The sequence below is a fragment of the Amphiprion ocellaris genome, chromosome 15 (assembly GCF_022539595.1).
Source record: "Amphiprion ocellaris isolate individual 3 ecotype Okinawa chromosome 15, ASM2253959v1, whole genome shotgun sequence".
Lineage (NCBI taxonomy): Eukaryota > Metazoa > Chordata > Actinopteri > Pomacentridae > Amphiprion > Amphiprion ocellaris.
In genome coordinates, this window is record NC_072780.1 from 31897146 (window position 1) to 31918614 (window position 21469).

Below are 21469 nucleotides of genomic sequence, written 5' to 3' on the forward strand. Positions count from 1 at the left end.
GGTTTTATTGAACTGAAGCCTCGCAGTTAACACTATCTGAACTCCGTTTCCCACAATCCTCCTCTGCGGCAGCCGAACAGCTGTCAGGTGAGCTCAGGCTGATCAAATGGCTTATTAAAACTGATATATTGATCACAGCTGATTGATGAAAGAAAATGAAACGGGTCACTGCATCACTTTAAACTGCTCAGACCCAGAAACACCTGAGAAGCTTCTGCTAAACTGAGTCTTCAAACATTTAAAACAAGGAAGTAAACATCCATCTTTGCTTCACTTTTCATCAAAGATCTGTGCAACAAGGAATGAATCCCTGTTTTGATAATTCATAAATGAGTTTGAGTCATTTCTGAACAAAAACAGTTTAATTCCCTCTTTCCTCCTCTGTGACTGTAAATGGAAGACATTTTAGGAAACTCTGATCCACATTTTCCACCGTTTTATACACAATGACAGAACTTCAGATTCCATTTCTGATTTAAACCTGAAATCTTTGAGTGTTTTTGGTTTTCAGACACTTCATTCTGAAAATCTCGAGTCAAGTTTAGCAGAACTGATGATTTAAACCTTGAACCCAGTTTTTCAGGTTCCGATCCGACACCTGAACTGAAACATCCAGAATCACACAGGATCAACCACCGATCAACCACAGCCATCAGAACATTGATCCATCGGGGCTTTTTCATCGCAGGTCAATTTAAACAATTAACATCCAGACTGGATCTGAGTTGTAAATATTATTTAATAATATAGTATTTTCACAATGGTAATTTTTTAACCATTTATAAATATTTTCTGAGCTATCTTTAGACAGTGATTTGGAAAAAAAAAATCCTTATTACCCATCCATTGCTTTTCGCTGCATTTTAATAATATTCTTCTGACATTTTCACTCTTTTTAAATTGTCAAATGAAACAGTTTTTTTTAATACATTGTTTGCACATTTAATTAGTTTTTTTCTTAGTTTTACAAGTTTTGGAGAATTTAATGAATTTTGACTGTTTAAAAAAATTTTTTTGCTGTTTTTTCACATTTCAGATTTCACAAGATTTTTTTTATTTGAATAATTTTTTTGCCACCAATGTAACATATATTCATGTAATTTTAATAACAATGAGACATTTATTTAGCATGTTTCAGAATGTCATCTGCATGTATCTGAATGTTTAGGTAAGAATTTTGGCAAGTTTTTTTATTCAGGTATTTCTTGGTCATTTAATACTTTGATTCACAATATTCTTTCAGAAAGTGATTCTGGTCACAGAGCTAATAAATCCTAAAAGTCTCTCCTTGGAATTGATCCTGCTGCAGCTGCAGTTCCATCAGCGTCCTGCAGGAGGCGTTCAAGTGATTTTGTCTCAGGTGTGCAGCAGCTACACATCTGATTGGACGACTGATTCAGGCAAGCTGACGTGAAAAAGCCCTGAAGGAGATCTGATTGGTCTGTTCCTGCAGGCTGTTTCAATGGCAACAGAGGAGGCAAGAAGACAAACACTCAGAAATAAACTTTTCCGAAAATATCCAGATTCTCCTCTTTATGTTTTACACATGAAAACAACCATAAAATCTGACTTCAACATGCAGAGCGCAGAGAACGCCTGGGTCACATGACTCACCTACACAGTGACATCACACCTGTCTCTGATTGGACCATGTGACCCAGGTTCTCTGAGAACCTTTGTTGTTTGTGTTTACAGTGAGCAACAAACAAAGGATTTAATTTGAGCAGCAAAAAAGAAACAGGCTAAAATAAAAAGAGTAGTAGAAGAAGAGGACAGGTATATAAATGGTTAATATCGATCAATACCATCTGCATAATAAAAACTTTGACCTAACGGTTGATCTACAGCTGATTGATTGACTTCATCACCATCTATTGCTGTGGCTGAGTCAGTGCTCAGAGTGTCTGTTGCTATGGTTACTGACAGGTAATCCTTGTGATGTCAGAGGTCAGAGTCCAGGTGGGCGTGGCTTAGCAGGGCAGCAGCTGGATCATCGGCGGGCGGGTCGGCATCAAAGAAAGGCTCCCCCTCCAGCTCCAGCAGGGACGGCAGGTCGGCTCCGCCCTCCCCCGCACTGATTGGTTCAGACAGTTGGACAGGTGTGGCTACGGAGTACTGCACCAGCTGTTTCCCTGTACCAATCAGAGAGCAGCATGGAGTCACCAAGGCAACAGTTAGCTGAAATGGCGGTAGGTGGGTGTTGGGGTCAGCAGGTGTGAGTTACCTGTGTTGCTTTCAGCACTTCCTTTAGGAGCCTCTTCTGACAGCAGCTGATGGGAAACAGTGACATCACACTCAGACAGGTGTGACATCATCACCAACGCAAAACGAGTCGCTGCTCTTATTTTGAAAACGGTGGAGAAAATAAAAGCCTGTAATAAACTCACCGTGTCCAAACTGTCGAGGTCGAAGTCTGCTGGAGGACCGGACGAACTGAAAAACTGAAAACACACATGTGAGGTCACATACAGGTAACACACACACACACAGGTGAGGTCAACACATACAGGTAACACATACACAGGTAAGACATACACAGGTGAGGTCAACACATATTTCTCACACACACAGGCAACACACACAGGTGAGGTCAGCACTCGACCACTCAGGTGTCCCCAGGTGACTGACCTCGAAGAGAGGAGACGTGTCGAAGGTGAAGGTCTGTGTGTTCAACATGTTCTGCAGGTTTTCTAAACTGTTGTCGATGAGGTCGACGTGATCCAACAGCTCCGACCTGAGACACACACAGGTGGACAGGTGAGATGTGACATCATCAGACAGGTAGTTTTCTATATTTCCCTTCTTGTCCACACAGGTCCAAACCAACAGTAACACCTGGTCACTGCAGGTGGGACTACTTTCAGCAGTGGATGGATACAGCGTTGGTTTGTCTCTGCATCACAGCAAGAGAAATGTAGAACGTCACCAGGTAAGAACAGGCATGTTTAAAATGAGAATTTATGGTTTCACTGATTCACTTGTCAGCTGTTGTCGATACGACGCGCCAGACGTCAGGTGGGAGTCCACCTGCAGAGGGAGGGGGGTGGGGTCTGCGGGAAGCACAGGGATTTTAGTGACACACCTGTCAGTCAGCAGGAGGTCATGTGACAATTACACGCCAACACCTAGAATGCTGGAACACACAGATTCATCCATCACACAGGTAAGCAGTGAGGCAGCAAGGCATTCTGGGCAACGTGGGGCAGTGGGGGGCAGCTGTAGCTATTGACAGGTGTGGGGGCAGCTGTTGACATGTGTTGGGGAAGTTGTTGACAGGTGTTGGGTCAGTTACTGACAGGTGTTGGGGGAGTTGTTGACAGGTGTTGGGTCAGTTACTGACAGGTGTTGGGGGAGTTGTTGACAGGTGTTGGGGCAGTTACTGACAGGTGTTGGGGGAGTTGTTGACAGGTGTTGGGGCAGTTACTGACAGGTGTTGGGGCAGTTACTGACAGGTGTTGGGGCAGTTACTGACAGGTGCTGGCAGGTGTTGAAGTTGTAGGTTACATGTCGGGGTAGAGAACGTGTTCGGGCAGCTATTGAAAGGTGTTGGGGTAGATGTTCACAGGTGTTAGGACAGTTGTTGACAGGTGTGGGGGCAGCTATTGAGGGGGCAGTTGTTGACATGTGTTGGGGCAGTTCTCGGCCAATTGTTGGGGTAGTTATTGAAAGATATTTGTTGCAGTTGTTGACAGGTATAGGGGCAGTTATTGCAGGTGTTGGGGCAGGTGTTGCTTGAAGTTTTTAACATCAGGTGGCACTAACACTACCTGCAGTCACTCTGGCTAACAGGTGAACATCTGTACACAGGTGTCAGACTTACCTGTCGATACAAGCGATGGTCTGGCATTTCTGTTGAGGTGTGGTGGGGGGTTTGGGGGCAGAATTTGTTGGGGCAGCGGAGGCAGGTGATTGGCTGGTTGGAGCTGGTGGGAGTGGCCCAGCAGAGGCGGGGCTCGTCACCACGATAGGACTGGCTGCTGCAGGAGAAACAGGAAGTTAAATTCACCGACCCAGAACAGGACTCAAACTACCAACCCCAGATTTTGTGCACACCTGTAGGGGGGCTGCAGGTCGGGGTGACCGGGGGTGGCGTCGTCTCAGTGTCCAGTAGGATGGAGTTGATGAAGGTGGTGGGGGAGAGGGGCGTGTCCACAGGTGTAGCCACGCCCTCTAGAACAGGACACACCTCCACCTCAGGACTGCACGGCTCCTCTTTGATGTCCACTGATTGGATGTCTCTGCAGGTGAGTCAGGAACATTAGAGTCTGTCTGATCAATCACTCACTACAGGAGACTGATCGGATTGGTCCTCACCCTGGGTCTGTCCAATCACCCACCACATCATCTGTGGTGGGCGTGGCCACCTCTGTGATGTCGGAGATGATCGGCCCTGAAGTCAGCGGTGAGTCGGCTGAGAAGAGATTTGCTGCAGCCTGGAGACAAACAGACGGAGGTCAGACTGGACTTATTGATCACTAATCACCTGTGACTGAGGGGGACAAACACCTGCACAGGTGTGCAAAAAAACAGATGACAGGGAGTTAATCAGCTCAGTAATAAATCCAAACACTGAATACCAGCAGTGACAATTATTTTTTTCTGTGAAAGCTCATCCCTCCTACCTGTACTGTTCCTACCTGTTTGTACCTGCAGATACCTGATGTTAGTCCCCTACTAGGGCTGCAGCTAGCGATTATTTTACTAATGAAGTATTCTATTGATTATTCTGGCGATTAATCAAGTAATCGGATTTCGCACTAGACATGCGCGTTACAGCGTCAAAGGCGGAAGTGAACGTGCTGTGCAACAGAAATAACCATCCTGGACACATATAGGCTATAGTATAATACAGGTGTATTGTACATATATAGTCGGAAATTATACGACTGAGAAGCCTTGGCGGCATACTGTGAACTCTGCATGCCAGTATGGACTCAAATACAGCTGGATCTCAACGTCTTTATAATACCCGCCCCCACTCTACTTCACATTGGCTAGTGATATTAGTTTGGTTGAGAGCAAAAGCTGCGTTCTCCTCATTCCATTGGTAGATGAACTCCATTGGCAATGTAGTCCTATATTTTTTTATTTCAAGCCAAACGCCGGCGCCTCAATACTTACAGAAAACATAAAGTGAAGGTATGTGTCCACGAGATACGTTTTATCGACACGTAAACGCACCGCATCTGAAAATCGCACGCATGATGGCCGGTCACTAGCGGACCACAACATTGTCACATGACAGCGCTTGAGTTTTAGCGGGCCGCTACGTGGTCACATGACTGAGCTTTCAGCTAGACTGTCTGGCAGATGCGTCGGATAAACGCAGTGACTCAGCTGCAAACTTTCTCTTTTATTTCAAAAACACTTCAGGGAAAAGTATTTCTGAAAGCATTTCAGGTGAGAAATAATCTGTGCAGCAGCTGAATCTGCCCTGGTTTTAGTTCACCGACTGCTAGTTTAGACGACTGTTTAGATCGCAGACTGGTTGGACACTCCTGCTGTAAACAATAGAAAAGCTGCGCTGGTTAAAATAGAAGCGTCCGGTCAATTTTAAGGACCCGGTTTGTACTGAATGAAGTCTGGGTCCGGCTGCGGACCGCAGTCCGCCATTTCATGACCACGGGTCTAGCATTTAGTTCATTAAACAAAGCCTTGATTCAGAGAATTTTGCCTCGAAGAATTTTAGTAATCAAATTACTCGAATATTTCGAGGAATCGTTTCAGCCCTATCCCCTACTGAGCTGACCTGATCAGCACCAAACTCTGAATCCTGATGCCGACAGGTGGGTTAGAGACAGGTTACCTGCATGTGCTCCAATGAGAAGGGTCGGCTATATTTGGGCATGGAGTGGGCGGAGTTAGAGTCGTTGAGCATCAGAGGGCTGCAGGTGGAGACAGGAAACACTGAGTGAACAAACTGAGCCACATTCCAGTGATTTTACACCCCAAGATCAGAAAGAAAACCACAGTCTGCCATGGTTCAAATAAAGTAGCAGCATTTAAAGTGAAGTTTCTACTTTTTTAAGTATTCTAAGTAGCATGTGTAGTAAAGCGTGTAGAATTTGCAGTATTAGTAGTACACTTGCATCTTCCTCTTGACTCCCATGATCCGGTTGGACTGGACGAGAGACACCAGAAACTGGATCAGCTGCAGAGAGACAGAGAGTTTATCATTAGTTCAGATGGAGGCTAAGCTAACATGCTAATGAGGCGAAACAGCTGCTGTTCGCTTTGTGCTGACTCTGCGCTAACAGACGGTCATCACGTGACCTCTGCACACAGCTCATCGTCAGGTGACCTCACACCTGATACTCCATGAAGACTGAGTGTGTGAGGGGCAGACAGAACGACCATTAAGTTCTACTATGTTCTGCTGGGTTCTACTAGGTTGTGCTGTCTTGTGTTCGTACCTTATTGACGACTTTCTGCTGCTGAGCGTGTTTCTGTCTCAGACTGGCCACCTCCCTCCACAGAGCCTCGTTCTCACTGGAACACACAAACAGAGGCTTCGTTAATGAGAACACCTGAGACCGACGGCAGGAACCCTGCAGTGGAGGTTCTGGTTCTGGTTCTCACTGCTTCATGGCGATGATCCTGGAGTCGATGGTCTCCTGTTTTCCCTTCATCAGCTGGACGTCCGTCAGGATCTTGCTCACTTCGTCTGTAGAGATTTTCACCTCGTCCTGACGCACCGACGCCACCTAGACCAATCACAGCACAGACACTGTTACCATGGAGACAGAGGGGCGGGTCACCAAGTTCAAGTGTAGCTGCAGATACAGACTATTCTTACAGGTGTATCCATATCTGCACGTGTTCTCAGGTGTGTATCTGTAGGTGTTCTCAGGTGTTTTCAGGTGTGTATCTGCAAGTGTTTTCAGGTGTGTATCTGCAGGTGTTTTCAGGTGTGTATCTGCAGGTGTTCTCAGGTGTTTTCAGGTGTGTATCTGCAAGTGTTTTCAGGTGTGTATCTGCAGGTGTTTTCAGGTGTGTATCTGCAGGTGTTCTCAGGTGTTTTCAGGTGTGTATCTGCAAGTGTTTTCAGGTGTGTATCTGCAAGTGTTTTCAGGTGTGTATCTGCAGGTGTTTTCAGGTGTGTATCTGCAGGTGTTCTCAGGTGTTCTCAGGTATGCATCTGCAGGTGTTCTCAGGTGTGTATCTGCAGGTGTTCTCAGGTGTGTATCTGCAGGTGTTCTCAGGTGTGTATCTGCAGGTGTTCTCAGGTATTTTCAGGTGTGTATCTGCAGGTGTTCTCAGGTGTGTATCTGCAGGTGTTCTCAGGTATTTTCAGGTGTGTATCTGCAGGTGTTTTCAGGTGTGTATCTGCAGGTGTTCTCAGGTATTTTCAGGTGTGTATCTGCAGGTGTTCTCAGGTGTGTATCTGCAGGTGTTCTCAGGTATTTTCAGGTGTGTATCTGCAGGTGTTTTCAGGTGTGTATCTGCAGGTGTTCTCAGGTATTTTCAGGTGTGTATCTGCAGGTGTTTTCAGGTGTGTATCTGCAGGTGTTCTCAGGTGTTTTCAGGTGTGTATCTGCAGGTGTTCTCAGGTGTTCTCAGGTGTGTATCTGCAGGTGTTCTCAGGTATTTTCAGGTGTGTATCTGCAGGTGTTTTCAGGTGTTTTCAGGTGTGTATCTGCAGGTGTTCTCAGGTGTTTTCAGGTGTGTATCTGCAAGTGTTTTCAGGTGTGTATCTGTAGGTGTTTTCAGGTGTGTATCTGCAGGTGTTCTCAGGTGTGCATCTGCAGGTGTTCTCAGGTGTGTATCTGCAGGTGTTCTCAGGTATTTTCAGGTGTGTATCTGCAGGTGTTCTCAGGTGTTTTCAGGTGTGTATCTGCAGGTGTTCTCAGGTGTTTTCAGGTGTGTAGCTGCAGGTGTTCTCAGGTGTGTATCTGCAGGTGTTCTCAGGTGTGTATCTGCAGGTGTTCTCAGGTGTTTTCAGGTGTGTAGCTGCAGGTGTTCTCAGGTGTTTTCAGGTGTGTAGCTGCAGGTGTTCTCAGGTGTTTTCAGGTGTGTAGCTGCAGGTGTTCTCAGTGTGTCTGTTGCTACATACGTTGGTGACTTTGCGTTTGATGTTCTCCATCAGGTGTTCTTGTCCTCTGATGAAGAACGGATGCTGGAACTCGGTGTCATCTCTCTCTGGTTTCACCAAACCTCCCTGCTCGATGTGAACCACCTTACGGAACCCATCTGAACACAGAACGTGGAACAGCGTCAGATCAACTGTCACTGTGACTAGCTGATCGGTTATTGGTAATATTGATCGGTTCCTGTTAGAACAGCTCATACTCACACATGTTGAGCTGTCTGATGAAGCTAGCCATGTTGTTGTGTTTGAAGAACTTTGGTAGAACCTCTTTAGAGAACCGTCCCTGATCAAACACATGGAAGCTGGTTCCACTCTGATGAAGAAACAAAAGAGTGTTAAAAACAGAATGACATCTAATCAGTTGATTCATAAACTATCTGAACCCAGCAGGGTGAAAAGATATATTTTCTTCAAAAGAATTCCTAAATGACACAATTTATCAACTAGAAACTGCAAAATCAGAAAAAACTGTTTTTCTTTAAACGTATTGTGACAAAAAAAATTAGAATATTTCATTAAAATCTATTTATTCTACACGTCTCATATAAAAATCACCAAAATCAAACTGTTAGCTCAAACGAGACTCCATGAAAAAGTAATATTCTGTTTTTCTTAGTGCAACCGTGAAACCATGACTGACTCAGCTGGGACCAACAGAGAAACATTCAGAGAGTTTTCAGGTGAATTGCAGGCAGTGTTTCCACAGAGAGACTGAGAGGAAAATCAAACCTACCGGATCAATAAAATAAATGCACCAATAAATGCTCGAAAACAGCAAACAGAGGAGTTTGTCGAAAGATGCACATTGTTAAATACCTGTAGTATTGTTCCAGTGTTTTAACATCTGTTGACACTTGGAAACATGATGGATGTGTTGGTTCCAGGTATTTTTCTCCAAGTTTTGTAAAATTCAAATTAATAATTGCTCTACTTGGTTTTCTAGTCTGTCATTCTAACTACAAAGCAGCACTGAAGACACTTCTAAATATTCTCTCTTTCTAGCCTATTTTATTGCAGTTAAAAATGAGCCACATTGAAGAACAAGAAAAGCACTCAGAGAGCGGAGAACTCCGCCAAGGCTGTTCATTCCCCCTTATGGCATTGTCAGAATATGCAGCATTTTTTTTTAGACATTCAGCAGTTGTTTATTAGTTAATGATGATCACAAATCATGGCAACATATAACATGGCCATCTATTATAGATGTACCCACAAACAAAATGACCTTGCGCTGAGCACAGGCGTGTGTTCTGCATGTGTACGTTCTGTACGGATACTGAATAGCATGACCTAAATATGTAGCAGGTGGCAGGAATTGATGGGACTCAGAAACACCCCCACAATTTAATCAGTTGTTCCTTGTATGATTTCTGATGGATAAGTCCTGATAAGTCCTCAGAGGTGGATTTGTAGTCAGATCACAATCGTGATCGCAAGCAGGCAGCTGACGTAGTGTTCACTTGTTGTCATAGTCTGTGGATTTATGAATCCAGACTATAAGCCACATCTAGATTCTGCCAAGAAATCTTTAACAAATCTGTGGATCCAGACTATAAGCAGTATCACTGCCAGTTGGTCCTTGTGTCGTTTCTGACCTTCCCTGAAAATTTCATCCAAACCCGTTATTCCGTTTTTGAGTAATGTTGCTAACAGATAGACAGATGGACGAACCAACACCTATCATCACATAACTCCGCTGCGTTCCTTGGCGGAGTAAAAAACACTCCAAAGCTGCTCACAGTTCAAAGGGTTAATTGATTAATCAACTTTAAGCTTTTCTTCAATAAATAACAAGCAGCAGATGAGTCAGTAACTTTATGATGTTCAGCTGAACTGGTCCTCAGAGGCTCCAGAAGCAGCTCAGTGTGCAGCAGACTGTAGATCAGTTTACAGCCAGACGATGTGACATGTAGCATGCGCTGGTCTCAAGTCCAGCACACTGGGCTGGTTCTGGATCAGGTTTCTTCCTGTGTCAGTCCTTCTAACTACCAGCATGAATCCTGGACACGATCCAGTTCACTGTGGCCCAAAACAGTGAGTTAAACTGGTGCAACAAAACAAAGAAGTGTGAGAGTGTGTAGCTTCGTGTTTCAGATGTTTTTAAAGTTATCTGAATCAATCTGGTTGATCTGAACTCGTCCAACCACGGAGCTGCTGTTAACACGTCTGTTCTACTTTATCTGATGTTTACTGCACAAACCGCTCCATCCCGTTGGTAAAGAAATCACTGCAGAGAACGTTCTGCTGGAACATGAAGCAACGTTCAGAGAGGGAATAATGTGCAAAGGCGGTTCTCTGAGTTTACTGAGTTCAGCCTCGACCAGCGAACAGTTAACCGAAATATTATCCAAATCACAGGAGCTGCATTAATACTGATGAAATATGACACGACATTCTGTAAGCATGAAGTACTACTGATCCTGTCATCTAAATGAACATGCAGCAAAATTCACATCATCATTTTTAGAATTGTCTCAGTAGAAAAGCAAAAGCCACCCACTAAAGTCATGATTTCTACCTCAATATCTGTCAGAAAAATCTCAATGGGATTTTTTTTTGTGCATAATGTTCAGCCTTAACTACAGACATGGCAACAGAATCATCTGCATTCAGCTGTTTAGGTATAAACAGCATCAAATGCTGGACTTCTGTCAGTAACATTTGCATTCTGTAGCACTTTCGTCTTGCAGCTAGAAGATCTATGGTTCGTGTCCCCACCTTCCCGAGATCTCTCTGCATGGAGTTTGCATGTTCTCTCTGTGCATGCATGAGTTTTCTCTGGGTTCTCCAGCTTCCTCCCAGTCTAAAACCATGCTGAGGTCAACTGGTAACTCTAAATGAGCCAAAGGTGTGAATGTGAGTGTGCTTGTTTGACTGTATATGCAGCCCTGCGATAGACAGGTGACCTGTCCAGGGTGTCCCCTACCTTCACCCTAAGTCAGCTGGGATACACTCCAGCCCCCCCACCACCCTAATGAAGATTAAACGGTGTACAGATAATGGATGGATGCTTGTATTCTATGTTTTAATGGGTTGAATTTATTGTTTTGTGTGTTTGTGCAGCTCTCAGACTGTCTGCTGATGAAATACTGTTGCTTGTATTTTTATATTGTTACAGCAGAAAAGCCGTCTAATACAACGATATAACCTGAAGTCTACATCACTGCTGGTGTTTACAACCTGTTTACATTTAGTGCCGTAACTTAGTGGACACCTAAAAGCAGCTTTCACCAGTTTAAATCTGCTGAATGAAAGTGAACGAGCTGTTTTGTAGTCAGTTAGTTCAGCTGTTCATCTCCTCAGACACAAACGAACAGCTGGTCAACAACTGCGCCTGCAGAGCTGACTGGAGGCCTTACTTGCAGAAACACTTTATTTCACATCAATCAATCAGTCAGTGGAGGGGCAATGCAGTCTGAATCTAGATCTCATCTCTGACTGATCAGCTGTTAGCTCAGTCCCCTCAGAGGTTAAACGTGTTGAAGCTAACAACTAGATAAAGTTCACTAGTTAGTTAAAGTTAACGTGTTAGATAACTATCTCCGCTCTGCTGTTTACATAAACTCCAGCTCCTCTCTGACGGATTGTCTGTTAGACGTTAGCTCTGCAGGCTAGGCTAGGCTAAGCTAAGCTAAGGTGAGTACCGGGCTCCAGCAGATGAGCGGGTCGGTGTCCGGGTCCTCCACCAGGGTCCACAGCTTCGTCAGGAAGGCCGGGACGTTCCCGCCGCTCAGCACCGCCCCTCCTCCGCCGGGATACTCCATCAGGCAGAATCAAACACACGGCTAATCAGAGCTAACGGTGCTAACAGCTAGCTTTCCCAAAGAACCGAAACAGAGCAACAAACTGCGCCACGCAGCCGGACTCTGGTCTAATCCGGGTCACAGAGAGTTCAGTTCTGCTCCTGGAGTCCTGTGGTTCTCCTCCGGTTCGCCAGTGACCCGATAAACTTTAACCAGAATTCAGTCCGTGACGGAAAATTCCTACAAATCCGATAAAACAACAACTGCGTATCAAGCTGGCTGTCGCATGGCGATCACGTCACACCACACGTAACATGAACGTTTGGTCGCATTGTTGTGACGTACGAAGTCGCAATCCGGATTAGTTCCATTTTAACACCTGAGTTAAATCCACACCTGAGAGTTCAGAGGTGGGTTATTTAAATTCACATTCTTTATTTATAAACCCAGAACGTTTTTACAACATGAAAATAACATACAAACAACATTTATAAAAATCATAAGTTATTCATTCCAAGTTTAAATTTATAGTGCATTTTTATTTGACCAACAGGTTTCTTTTGGCTGGAAATCAAATGAACAAACAACAAAGACAGTAAAAAATTGTGTTAAAGAGGATTTTTAATTACTTTTATGTTTTGCTTCTTACATTTTTACTAAAATAATACCATGTCCAAAATTATTCATCCCCTTCCTCAGTAATCAGTCTTTATTTTGCTCCACATCAGTCCAACAGCTGTTATAATGTCCAACAGTCTGTCTCAGGTCTCCACTGGGATCTTATACCTCCAGGTGTCCATCGTCTTCTCCACAAGTTCTGGACGGATTCAGGTCTGGATTCTGGCTGCAGCATCTTCATATAGTCTCTATTCCACATTTCTTGACAATTTCATCAGTTAAACTTGTTCGGTAAATTCAAAATGTTAATCTTATATCTCAAGTGGAAAACACTTTGTTTGAATGGCTGCGATATATAAATGATGGTGATTTGACCGTTAGGGTTTAAATGATTTTATTTATACTATTTATTTATCTGTACAGTTGTTGTTACCGTTTAAATTCTTTAAGATAAGATGATCCTTTGTTTCTCCCCACGTCTGGGGAAATTCACATCATTACAGCAGCTTATGTAGCAATAAACATAGTAATAGTAATAAAATAATATAAAATAGTAAAAATAATATTCACAGTATGTACAGGGATGAGAAATGAGGATGAAATAGTGCAGTATTGACACACTGTAAGACAATGCAATATAAAGTGGCTTAAAAACAATAAAGTTTAAAAGTGCAAAGATGTAGCAGTGCAATAATGTCTGTGCAAATTTTATGGTTTGGGGTGGTAATGATATAGTCCAGTTTATGTTAACATCAGCCAGTGATGCTGATGTTGTTCAGTCTTACAGCAGATGGGATGAAGGACCTGCGATAGCGTTCCTTCTTGCAGGGTGGATGTCTCAGTCTGCTGCTGAAGGAGCTGCTTAAAGACCCCACAGTGTCATGCAGTGGGTGAGAGGGATTGTCCATGATGGATGTGAGCTTTGCCAACATCCTCCTCTCACCCACCTCCTCTATGGAGTCCAGGGAACAGTCCAGGACAGAACCTCCTGACGACCTTCTGTTTAGTCTCTTTCTGTCCCTTTCAGTGCTCCCTGCTCCCCAGCAGACCACTGCATAGAAGATAGCAGACGCTACCACAGTCATAAAATGTGCAATCTCACAGAATTTTTTATCTTTTGCTTTTTTCCTACAAATATTTATATTACTTCTCTAAGGAGAATGTGAGTATTTCTATCTGTGCACTATGTGTATTGTGTGCTGCTCTTGTCTTTTTTTCTATCTGCTGCTGAAACACTGAAAATTTCCCCTAAATCAATCAATCAATCAATCAATCAATCTATCTATCTATCTATCTATCTATCTATCTATCTATCTATCTATCTATCTATCTATCTATCTATCTATCTATCTATCTATCTATCTATCTATCTATCTATCTATCTATCTATCTATCTATCTATCTATCTATCTATCTATCTATCTATCTATTTTCTTGTTAAAGATTTTCTATCAATAAAGTTGCTATTATTATTATTATTATTGTTGTTGTTGTTGTTGTTGTTGTTGTTATTATTATTATTATTATTATTATTATTATTATTATTATTATTATTATTATTATTATTATTATTATTATTATTATTATTATCCATCCATCCATCCATTATCTATACACCTCTTAATCCTCACTAGGGTCGCGGGGGAGCTGGAGTCTATCCCAGCTGACTCAGGTGAAGGCAGGGGACACCCTAGACAGGTCGCCAGTCTGTCACAGGGCTACATACAGAGACAAACAATCACTCTCACATTCACACCTACGGACAATTTAGAATCATCAATTAACCTCAGCATATTTTTGGACTGTGGGAAGAAGCCGGAGTACCCAGAGAAAACCCACGCATGCACAGGGAGAACATGCAAACTCCATGCAGAAAGATCCCGGGAAAGCCGGGACGCGAACCAGGGATCTTCTCGCTGCAAGGCGAAAGTGCTAACCACTACACCACTGTGCAGCCCTATTATTATTATTATTATTATTATTATTATTATTATTATTATTATTATTATTATTATTATTATTATTATTATTATTATTATTATTATTATTATTATTATTATTATCTTTAAACTTTATTTTTATTTTTTCTGTTAAAAAATTTTGCCACCCTTGTATATATTGTAAATAAAGCTGCTGTAACAATGTAAATTTCCCCTGGAGTGGGGAGAAATAAAGAACTTTATCTTATCTTATCTCCTTCAGCTACTGATTTCTGATGTATGAAGGTTCTGAAGGTCCTCAAAAGATGAACCTATGCAGCCAACACAGGTCTGGGTCGGACTGTCACGTGTAGTCATGACGTTTGTCCATTAGGTGGCGTCATCAGTAAACTCAGCCCTCCGTGTGTGTCACGTGACCTCTGACCCGGCAGCTTTCCACATGGTCTAATGGAGGAAAGCAGCAGCAACGTGTTGAGCTCCGAGAAGCCTGGAAAGATGAAGAGGACGAAGAAGCGGAGCAAAGGAAAAGAAGAGGAGCAAGAGGAGCAGGTGAGACACACACAGGTGGACGGGAAAGGGAGGACTGGGAGCACTGGGAGCACTGGGAGGACTGGTACGGAGCTGCAGCTAGCTGTTAGCATGCTAACCGGGAAAAGCACAACAGATTGCTGAGGAGAAAAACAAGGAGACATCCTGACGTGTCGGTGTCAGTGTTAACAGAGTGGAGCCGAACCGGGCAGGAGACCCAACCGAGTCGGTCAATCACCGCAGGAGCTCGGACGGAGCTGCACAGAACCAGCGCTGTTTAAAACGGTCAGATTGTGAATGGAATTCTGAATGGAGACAGGAGTCTCTGTGGGCTCGGTGCCCTAAGAAACAGTTTTATTACCTGAACACAGCAGCTGATCCGGTACCGACACTGTAAACAACCTGCAGCTGTTAGCATGCTCGCTTTGGTGTTTACTGAAGGTCTGAGCAGAGCTAGCGATGCTGCCAACAACAAACACACCAAACTCCATTCACAATCTGACCGTTTTATATTTCACTTGTCTTAGAAAACTCACCAAGCTTTATTGAATGTACATCTTATTTGTTGATATTCGGTGTGAAAATAAAATAAACTTAAGATAATTTAATGAGTGAAGATTTAAATACAATATTTATTGCTAATTTTGTTGAAATGTTTCTTCAGAAAAGCTAAAATACTCTGGTTTTTGAATGAAGCCTGGTGCAGTGTCAGGTCCTTAAATCTGTGTCTTCTTCAGGTGTTCAACTTTAACAAACCTGCAGATGAAGGCGATGATGATCTGTCCGACAGTGAGGACAGCGTTTATTCAGGTCTGGAGGATTCTGGGAGCGACTCCGAGGAGGGGGAGGAGGAGGAGGAGGAATCACATGGTGATGATGGTGAAGATGATGATGATGAAGATGATGCTGAAGGGGAACAGAGTCAACAGGTAGAGTTCAGGTGTGATTGGTTTGTTGTGTAGAAAGTCTTGTCAGGTTCTCCTGAAGAACATCACCTGTGTTCTGTTCCAGCTGCAGACGGAGGAGAAGAAGAAGGGAAGTGAAGGTGAAGAAGAGAAGAAAGCAGATGAGTACGAACACGACTCTTCAGACGAGGAGGTCAGAGGAATTTAACTCCCTCGATCGTCTCTCTACTTGTTCTGTCTGGTTTCTAATGTTCTCCGACGTTCTGCAGGACATCAGGAACACGGTGGGGAACATCCCCATGGAGTGGTACAAAGACTTCCCTCACATTGGCTACGACCTGGACGGGAAGAAGATCTACAAGCCGATCAGGAACAAGGATGAGCTGGACGACTTCCTTGACAAAATGGAGAACCCGGACTACTGGTGAGCCACTAGCATGACGCTAACTCCTCCATAGGTTTAAATGGGAGATGCTAACAATGCTAACTGTGTCTCTGCAGGAGAACGGTCCACGACAAGCAGACAGAGAGTGACATCGTGCTGTCGGACGAGCAGGTGGAGCTGGTGAAGCGTCTGCAGAGAGGACAGTTTGGAGACGTCAACTTCAACGAGTACCAGGTACGCTCAGAGGCTCCGCCCACTCAGGGAGCTCCTGATGTTCGCAGGTGAACTGTTATTCAGCTGTGTCTGCTGCAGAGGACACTGACACCTCTGAACACACCCAGACACACCTGTGAACACCTGAACACACCTGTAAGCACCTGAACACACCTCATTACCTGTCCATGTTGCTGGGTGTTGATCTGGATGTTGGTAAATCAGTAGAGTGAAGATGGCATCTGTCACCTGTTAATGTTCTGCTGCAGGGACAAAAACTCTGACTTGTTTGTGTGTTTTTTTTTTTAAACCAATCGGAGTGATTGTGGGTGGAGCTAAGCCCAGGATGCAGTAAGGATGTCCCTGAGTTACTTTGTTGAAACATTTGCAGCAGTGACACAAGAACTGTCCTTAAAATGATTAATTCACTGGACAGAACCAGTAGAGCCGCTTTATTAAATGATCCATGTCCTCAGAAAAACTTTGTGTTTAGTCGCAAGTTGTTGTTGTTGTTTCTTGTAGTAACGTTGAGTTTGCTTTTTCTTATTCTGGGTTTTTTTTTTTTTTTGCATTTTGTTATTTTAAGATAAATCTATTTCTAAGTCTCAGACATTCTTTTAGACATTTTGATTATTTTAAGGATTTTTTTCTGTTTTTTATTCATGTTTGATTGAAGATTTCAGGACATTTTATATTTTTTCTTGCATTTTTGGGTATTTTCTTTCTACCATAATGTCCAGAAGTCTCACCAGACTGTTTTATTCCTTCCTAAAGGTTTTTACAGAGAAGTTTGTGTATAAATGACTAATTTTTTTATTTAACAGTTTATTCCCAATAACATGAAGATTTTTTCCCTTGTTTGACAGTATTTTCTGGTTTATTTAAATAGAATAGAATAGAATATGTTTTATTGTCATTATACACTGTATAGCGAGATTGGAGATAGTCTCATCTGTTAAAAACTTTCCGCTGTAAAATGTCAACAAGTTGACTGAAGCTGATTTATCCAAAGCTGTCATCCATCTGATATGTAAGCGGTCAGGTGGAGCTGTGGGGGAGGGTATGTAGGTCCACCTTCTGTTCACCTGAATCACCTGAAAATCACCTGTTGCTCATGTGTCTCTGCTCAGCCGTCGGTGGAGTTCTTCTCTAACGAAGTGATGCTTCACCCAGTCACCAACAGACCTGCAGACAAACGCAGCTTCATCCCTTCACTGACCGAGAAGGAGAAGGTACCTGTCTGAACTTCACCTGTCTGACCTCCACCTGTCTGTCTCACCTCACCTATCTGAATTCAGGTGTCTGACCTCCACCTGTCTGTCTCACCTTGCTGAGATCCAACTGTCGTCTCACCTGTCTGTTTCATCTGTCTGACCTCCATGTGTCTGTCTTACCTGTCTAATCTCTACCTGTCAGACCTCACCTTTCTGACTTCTACCTGTCTGACCTCCACCTATCTGACCTTCAACTTTCTGACATTCGCCTGTCTTGGCTCCACCTGTTTGTCTCACCTATCTGGGCTCCACCTGTGTGTCTCACCTGTCTGTCCTACCTGTGTGCAGGTGTCTAAGCTGGTTCATGCTATAAAGATGGGTTGGATCAAACCTCGGCGGGTGGAGGACGACAGCAGGGGGCGCTACTATGACCTGTGGGCCACTGAGGACTCTTCTATTCTGGCTCAACACAAGATGCACCTGCCTGCTCCCAAAATCCCTCTACCTGGTCACCAGGAGTCCTACAACCCCCCACCTGAGTACCTGTTCACTGACGAGGAGGTACGTTACCTGGTCACATGGTCACCTCACCTGAGTGAATGGAGCATTCTGCAGAATAGATCAAAGTCTGAACCTAAACAAACTATCTTTACACCTGTCCACCAGTCTCCTTACCTGTCTGTTTACCTGTCTCTGTAGCGAACTCTGTGGGAGCAGCAGGATCCATCAGACAGAAAGCTTCCGTTTGTTCCAAAAAAATTCTCAAGTCTCCGCCAGGTTCCAGCGTTTCCTCGTTTCATCCATGAGCGGTTTGAGCGCTGCCTCGACCTTTACCTGTGTCCACGGCAGAGGAAGATGAGGGTAACAGCTACAGTTACATCAGTCTAACCAGCAGGGGGAGCTGCGCTGTTAGCAGGAAGCTACATTACCTGTCTGTCTGTCCACAGGTGAACGTCAACCCCGAGGATCTGATTCCCAAACTGCCCAAACCAAAAGACCTGCAGCCGTTTCCAACAACACAGTCTCTGGTAAACACACACCTGGCTACACACACCTATCTACGCACACCTGGCTACACACACCTGGCTACACACACCTATCTACGCACACCTGGCTACGCACACCTGGCTACACACACCTGGCTACACACACCTATTTACACACATCTGGTTACACACACCTGGCTACACACACCTGGCTACGCACACCTGGCTACACACACCTGGCTACACACACAGCAATGAGGTGAGTTGTCACTGACATCATCTACCTATGTTTACCTGTGTGTTCAGGTGTATCGAGGTCACAGCAGTCTGGTTCGTTCCATCAGTGTGTCTCCGTCAGGACAATGGCTCGCTTCAGGTAACTTCATTCACTCACCTGTCCTGTTATAATCCATCAGAGCTGCTCAGCCAGCGAGCTAACGAGAGTCGAGCTAACGAGAGTTCAGGTATTGAAGGCAGGGCTTTGTGTTTACAGGAAGTGATGATGGATCCGTCAGGTTCTGGGAAGTTTGTTCGTCTCGTTGTATGAAAACAGTCCAGGTGGGCGGAGCTGTGAAGAGCATCGCCTGGAACCCAAACCCATCTGTCTGTCTAATAGCTGTCGCCCTGTAAGGACCAACCTGTCTGTCTCTCTGTTCACCTGTCTGTCTGTGACATCACCGTGCCTGTCTCTGACATCATCCCGTCTGTTTGGTTCCAGGGACACGGTGGTTCTGATCCTGTCTCCGTCTCTGGCAGACAAACAGGTCGTCTCGGCGTCAGAGCGACTCCTTGCTGGTCAGCAGGAGGAGGAGCCATCAGAGGGGGCGGGTCCTGTCTGGTCCGAGGCTGAGGGGGAGGAGCTAAACCAGGGCATCCGCCTCAAAATACAACATCCCAAAGTGAGAACCTGATTGTTTGATGCCAGGATTCTGATCCACACCTGGACTGAACTAACTTATCAGTGTTGCTCTCCTCAGGCCGTCCACCAGGTGGCGTGGCACGCTAAGGGAGACTACCTGGCGTCGGTGATGCCGGACCACTCCAGCCACCTGCAGGTGTTCATCCACCAGCTGAGCCGGAGGCGGAGCCAGAACCCCTTTAGGAAGAACAAGGGTCTGGTTCAGTGCGTATCCTTCCACCCCGTCAGGCCCTACTTCTTCGTAGCGACGCAGCGCTCTGTCCGGATCTACAACTTGGTCAAACAGGAAATGACCAAAAAACTACAAGCCAACTCCAAATGGATCTCCAGCATGGCTGTCCATCCTGGAGGTAAAGACTTCACCTGATCTACCAAAATACCTGATCAGCTACAACCAAAGTTTTAACGACACCTCATATTATAATCATGACATCACTGCTGGGGGGCGGAGCCTGTGTCTCATCTGTCCGTCTGTCTGCAGGTGATCATGTGATCTGTGGGAGTTACGACTGCAGGCTGAGCTGGTTTGACCTCGACCTCTCAACCAAACCCTACAAGATGCTGCGGTATGTACCTGTCAGTCACCTGTCAATCACTTTCACACCTGTCAGTCACATGTCAATAACCTGTCAATCACTCTCACACCTGTCAATCACCTGTCAACCACTCTCACACCACTCAGTCACCCTGATATCTAGTGCACAGATTTGGTAGATTATTGATCTTTTATTGATTGTTCAATGCTGTAGTACTGATGCCTCTTAATGGTATAGATTGATGTACTGACTATAATTGTATTGATCTCTGCAGACACCATAAGAAGGCGGTGAGGGGCGTGGCCTATCACAGATCGTACCCGCTCTTCGCCTCGGCATCTGATGACGGATCAGTGATCGTCTGTCACGGAACCGTTTACAAGTAAGACTCACTAAAACACCCAATACGGTTCAGTGTTTCCTCTAGGATTTTTTTCAGCAGTGGCTGCAGGCTCCCCGGGAGCCGTGGCAACGTAAACAAATGACATATGACTGCAGATTTTACTTGTACAATCTATTTATTGAATAGCCAGTTGAAAATTGCTTTTTAAAGACTGAATGTTAAAATTTAAAAAAAAAGTTGAACAAGCTCATTTGAAAATGCAGTCAGCAGTTATATCATGGTGTGTAGATATTAGCTTAATGCTATCAATAATTTACTCACGTTAGTGGCACTGAGTTGGCACCGGACCCAATTAACTGAAGCTACCGATATGCTACGTAACATTAGCTGGACATCAATATTTAGTGAATGTCTGTTTAACTTAACTCTAATGATTGTAGAGGAAACCCTGTGGTTTATTGATCAGTTGATGTCCCATGTGAACACGCTAACCCCTCCCTCCCCCTCCTCCAGCGACCTGCTGCAGAACCCGCTGATCGTCCCGGTGAAGGTGCTCAGAGGTCATGTGATCACTCATGACCTTGGCGTTCTGGACGTGACCTTTCACCCCACTCAGCCTTGGATCTTCTCCTCCGGAGCAGACGCCACCATTCGCCTCTTCACCTAGCAACCTGCCTGGCAACCAAACCCTGCCGGTGGACCACCTGTATCAGCCCACCTGTGGTATCCTAGCAACCACTGCAGACTGGTTGCTAGGATACCACAGGCTGGAAGACGTGACTTTATGTAGTTTGTTTTTATTAAACTGAAGCTTTCCGACTCTTTGTTTGTGTTGTGTTATGTACAGTTTGTTGCTGCCATGGTGATTAGTGTCGCCACAGTGCCTCCTGCTGGTTGTGTCAGGAATAAGATCACATGAAACCTGCGGCATCTCTGATATATTCATATAATCAATCAGTTTATTAGTGATGTCTGATAGTAAATAATCAGTTTGTTAGAGCTGAGTCTGCTGGACTGAAGGTGTCGACTTCAGGATCTAAAATCAGGAAT

General features: G+C 44.4%; 2 protein-coding genes across 6 annotated transcripts; one reads left to right on the forward strand and one right to left on the reverse strand.

The window, feature by feature from the left end:
- Positions 1 to 1518: 1518 nt before the first annotated feature.
- Positions 1519 to 12132, reverse strand: hsf1 (heat shock transcription factor 1). 5 transcript variants are annotated; one of them, XM_023293382.3, is made up of 15 exons: positions 11734 to 12132; positions 8294 to 8402; positions 8054 to 8190; positions 6580 to 6704; positions 6414 to 6489; positions 6084 to 6151; positions 5807 to 5885; positions 4315 to 4433; positions 4054 to 4238; positions 3821 to 3974; positions 2979 to 3050; positions 2629 to 2734; positions 2388 to 2441; positions 2225 to 2270; positions 1519 to 2132 (listed from the first exon to the last, which is right to left on the reverse strand). In XM_023293382.3, the coding sequence occupies exons 1-15, from the start codon at positions 11851 to 11853 to the stop codon at positions 1942 to 1944; spliced, it is 1641 nt and encodes a 546-aa protein (XP_023149150.1). In that variant the 5' UTR covers positions 11854 to 12132; the 3' UTR covers positions 1519 to 1941. The 5 variants fall into 5 exon arrangements, with proteins under 5 accessions (XP_023149150.1, XP_023149152.1, XP_023149149.1 ...); XM_023293384.3 differs by having other exon boundaries at positions 6090 to 6151; positions 11734 to 12131; XM_023293381.3 differs by having other exon boundaries at positions 3821 to 3977; positions 11734 to 12131.
- A 2669-nt stretch (positions 12133 to 14801) lies between these two features.
- Positions 14802 to 21238, forward strand: bop1 (BOP1 ribosomal biogenesis factor). Its single transcript, XM_023293379.3, has 16 exons — positions 14802 to 14939; positions 15656 to 15847; positions 15930 to 16016; positions 16093 to 16247; positions 16325 to 16442; positions 17552 to 17653; positions 17984 to 18196; positions 18335 to 18496; positions 18583 to 18663; positions 18928 to 18997; positions 19115 to 19247; positions 19340 to 19520; positions 19599 to 19890; positions 20022 to 20106; positions 20351 to 20458; positions 20933 to 21238. The coding sequence occupies exons 1-16, from the start codon at positions 14838 to 14840 to the stop codon at positions 21084 to 21086; spliced, it is 2235 nt and encodes a 744-aa protein (XP_023149147.1). The 5' UTR covers positions 14802 to 14837; the 3' UTR covers positions 21087 to 21238.
- Positions 21239 to 21469: the final 231 nt, after the last annotated feature.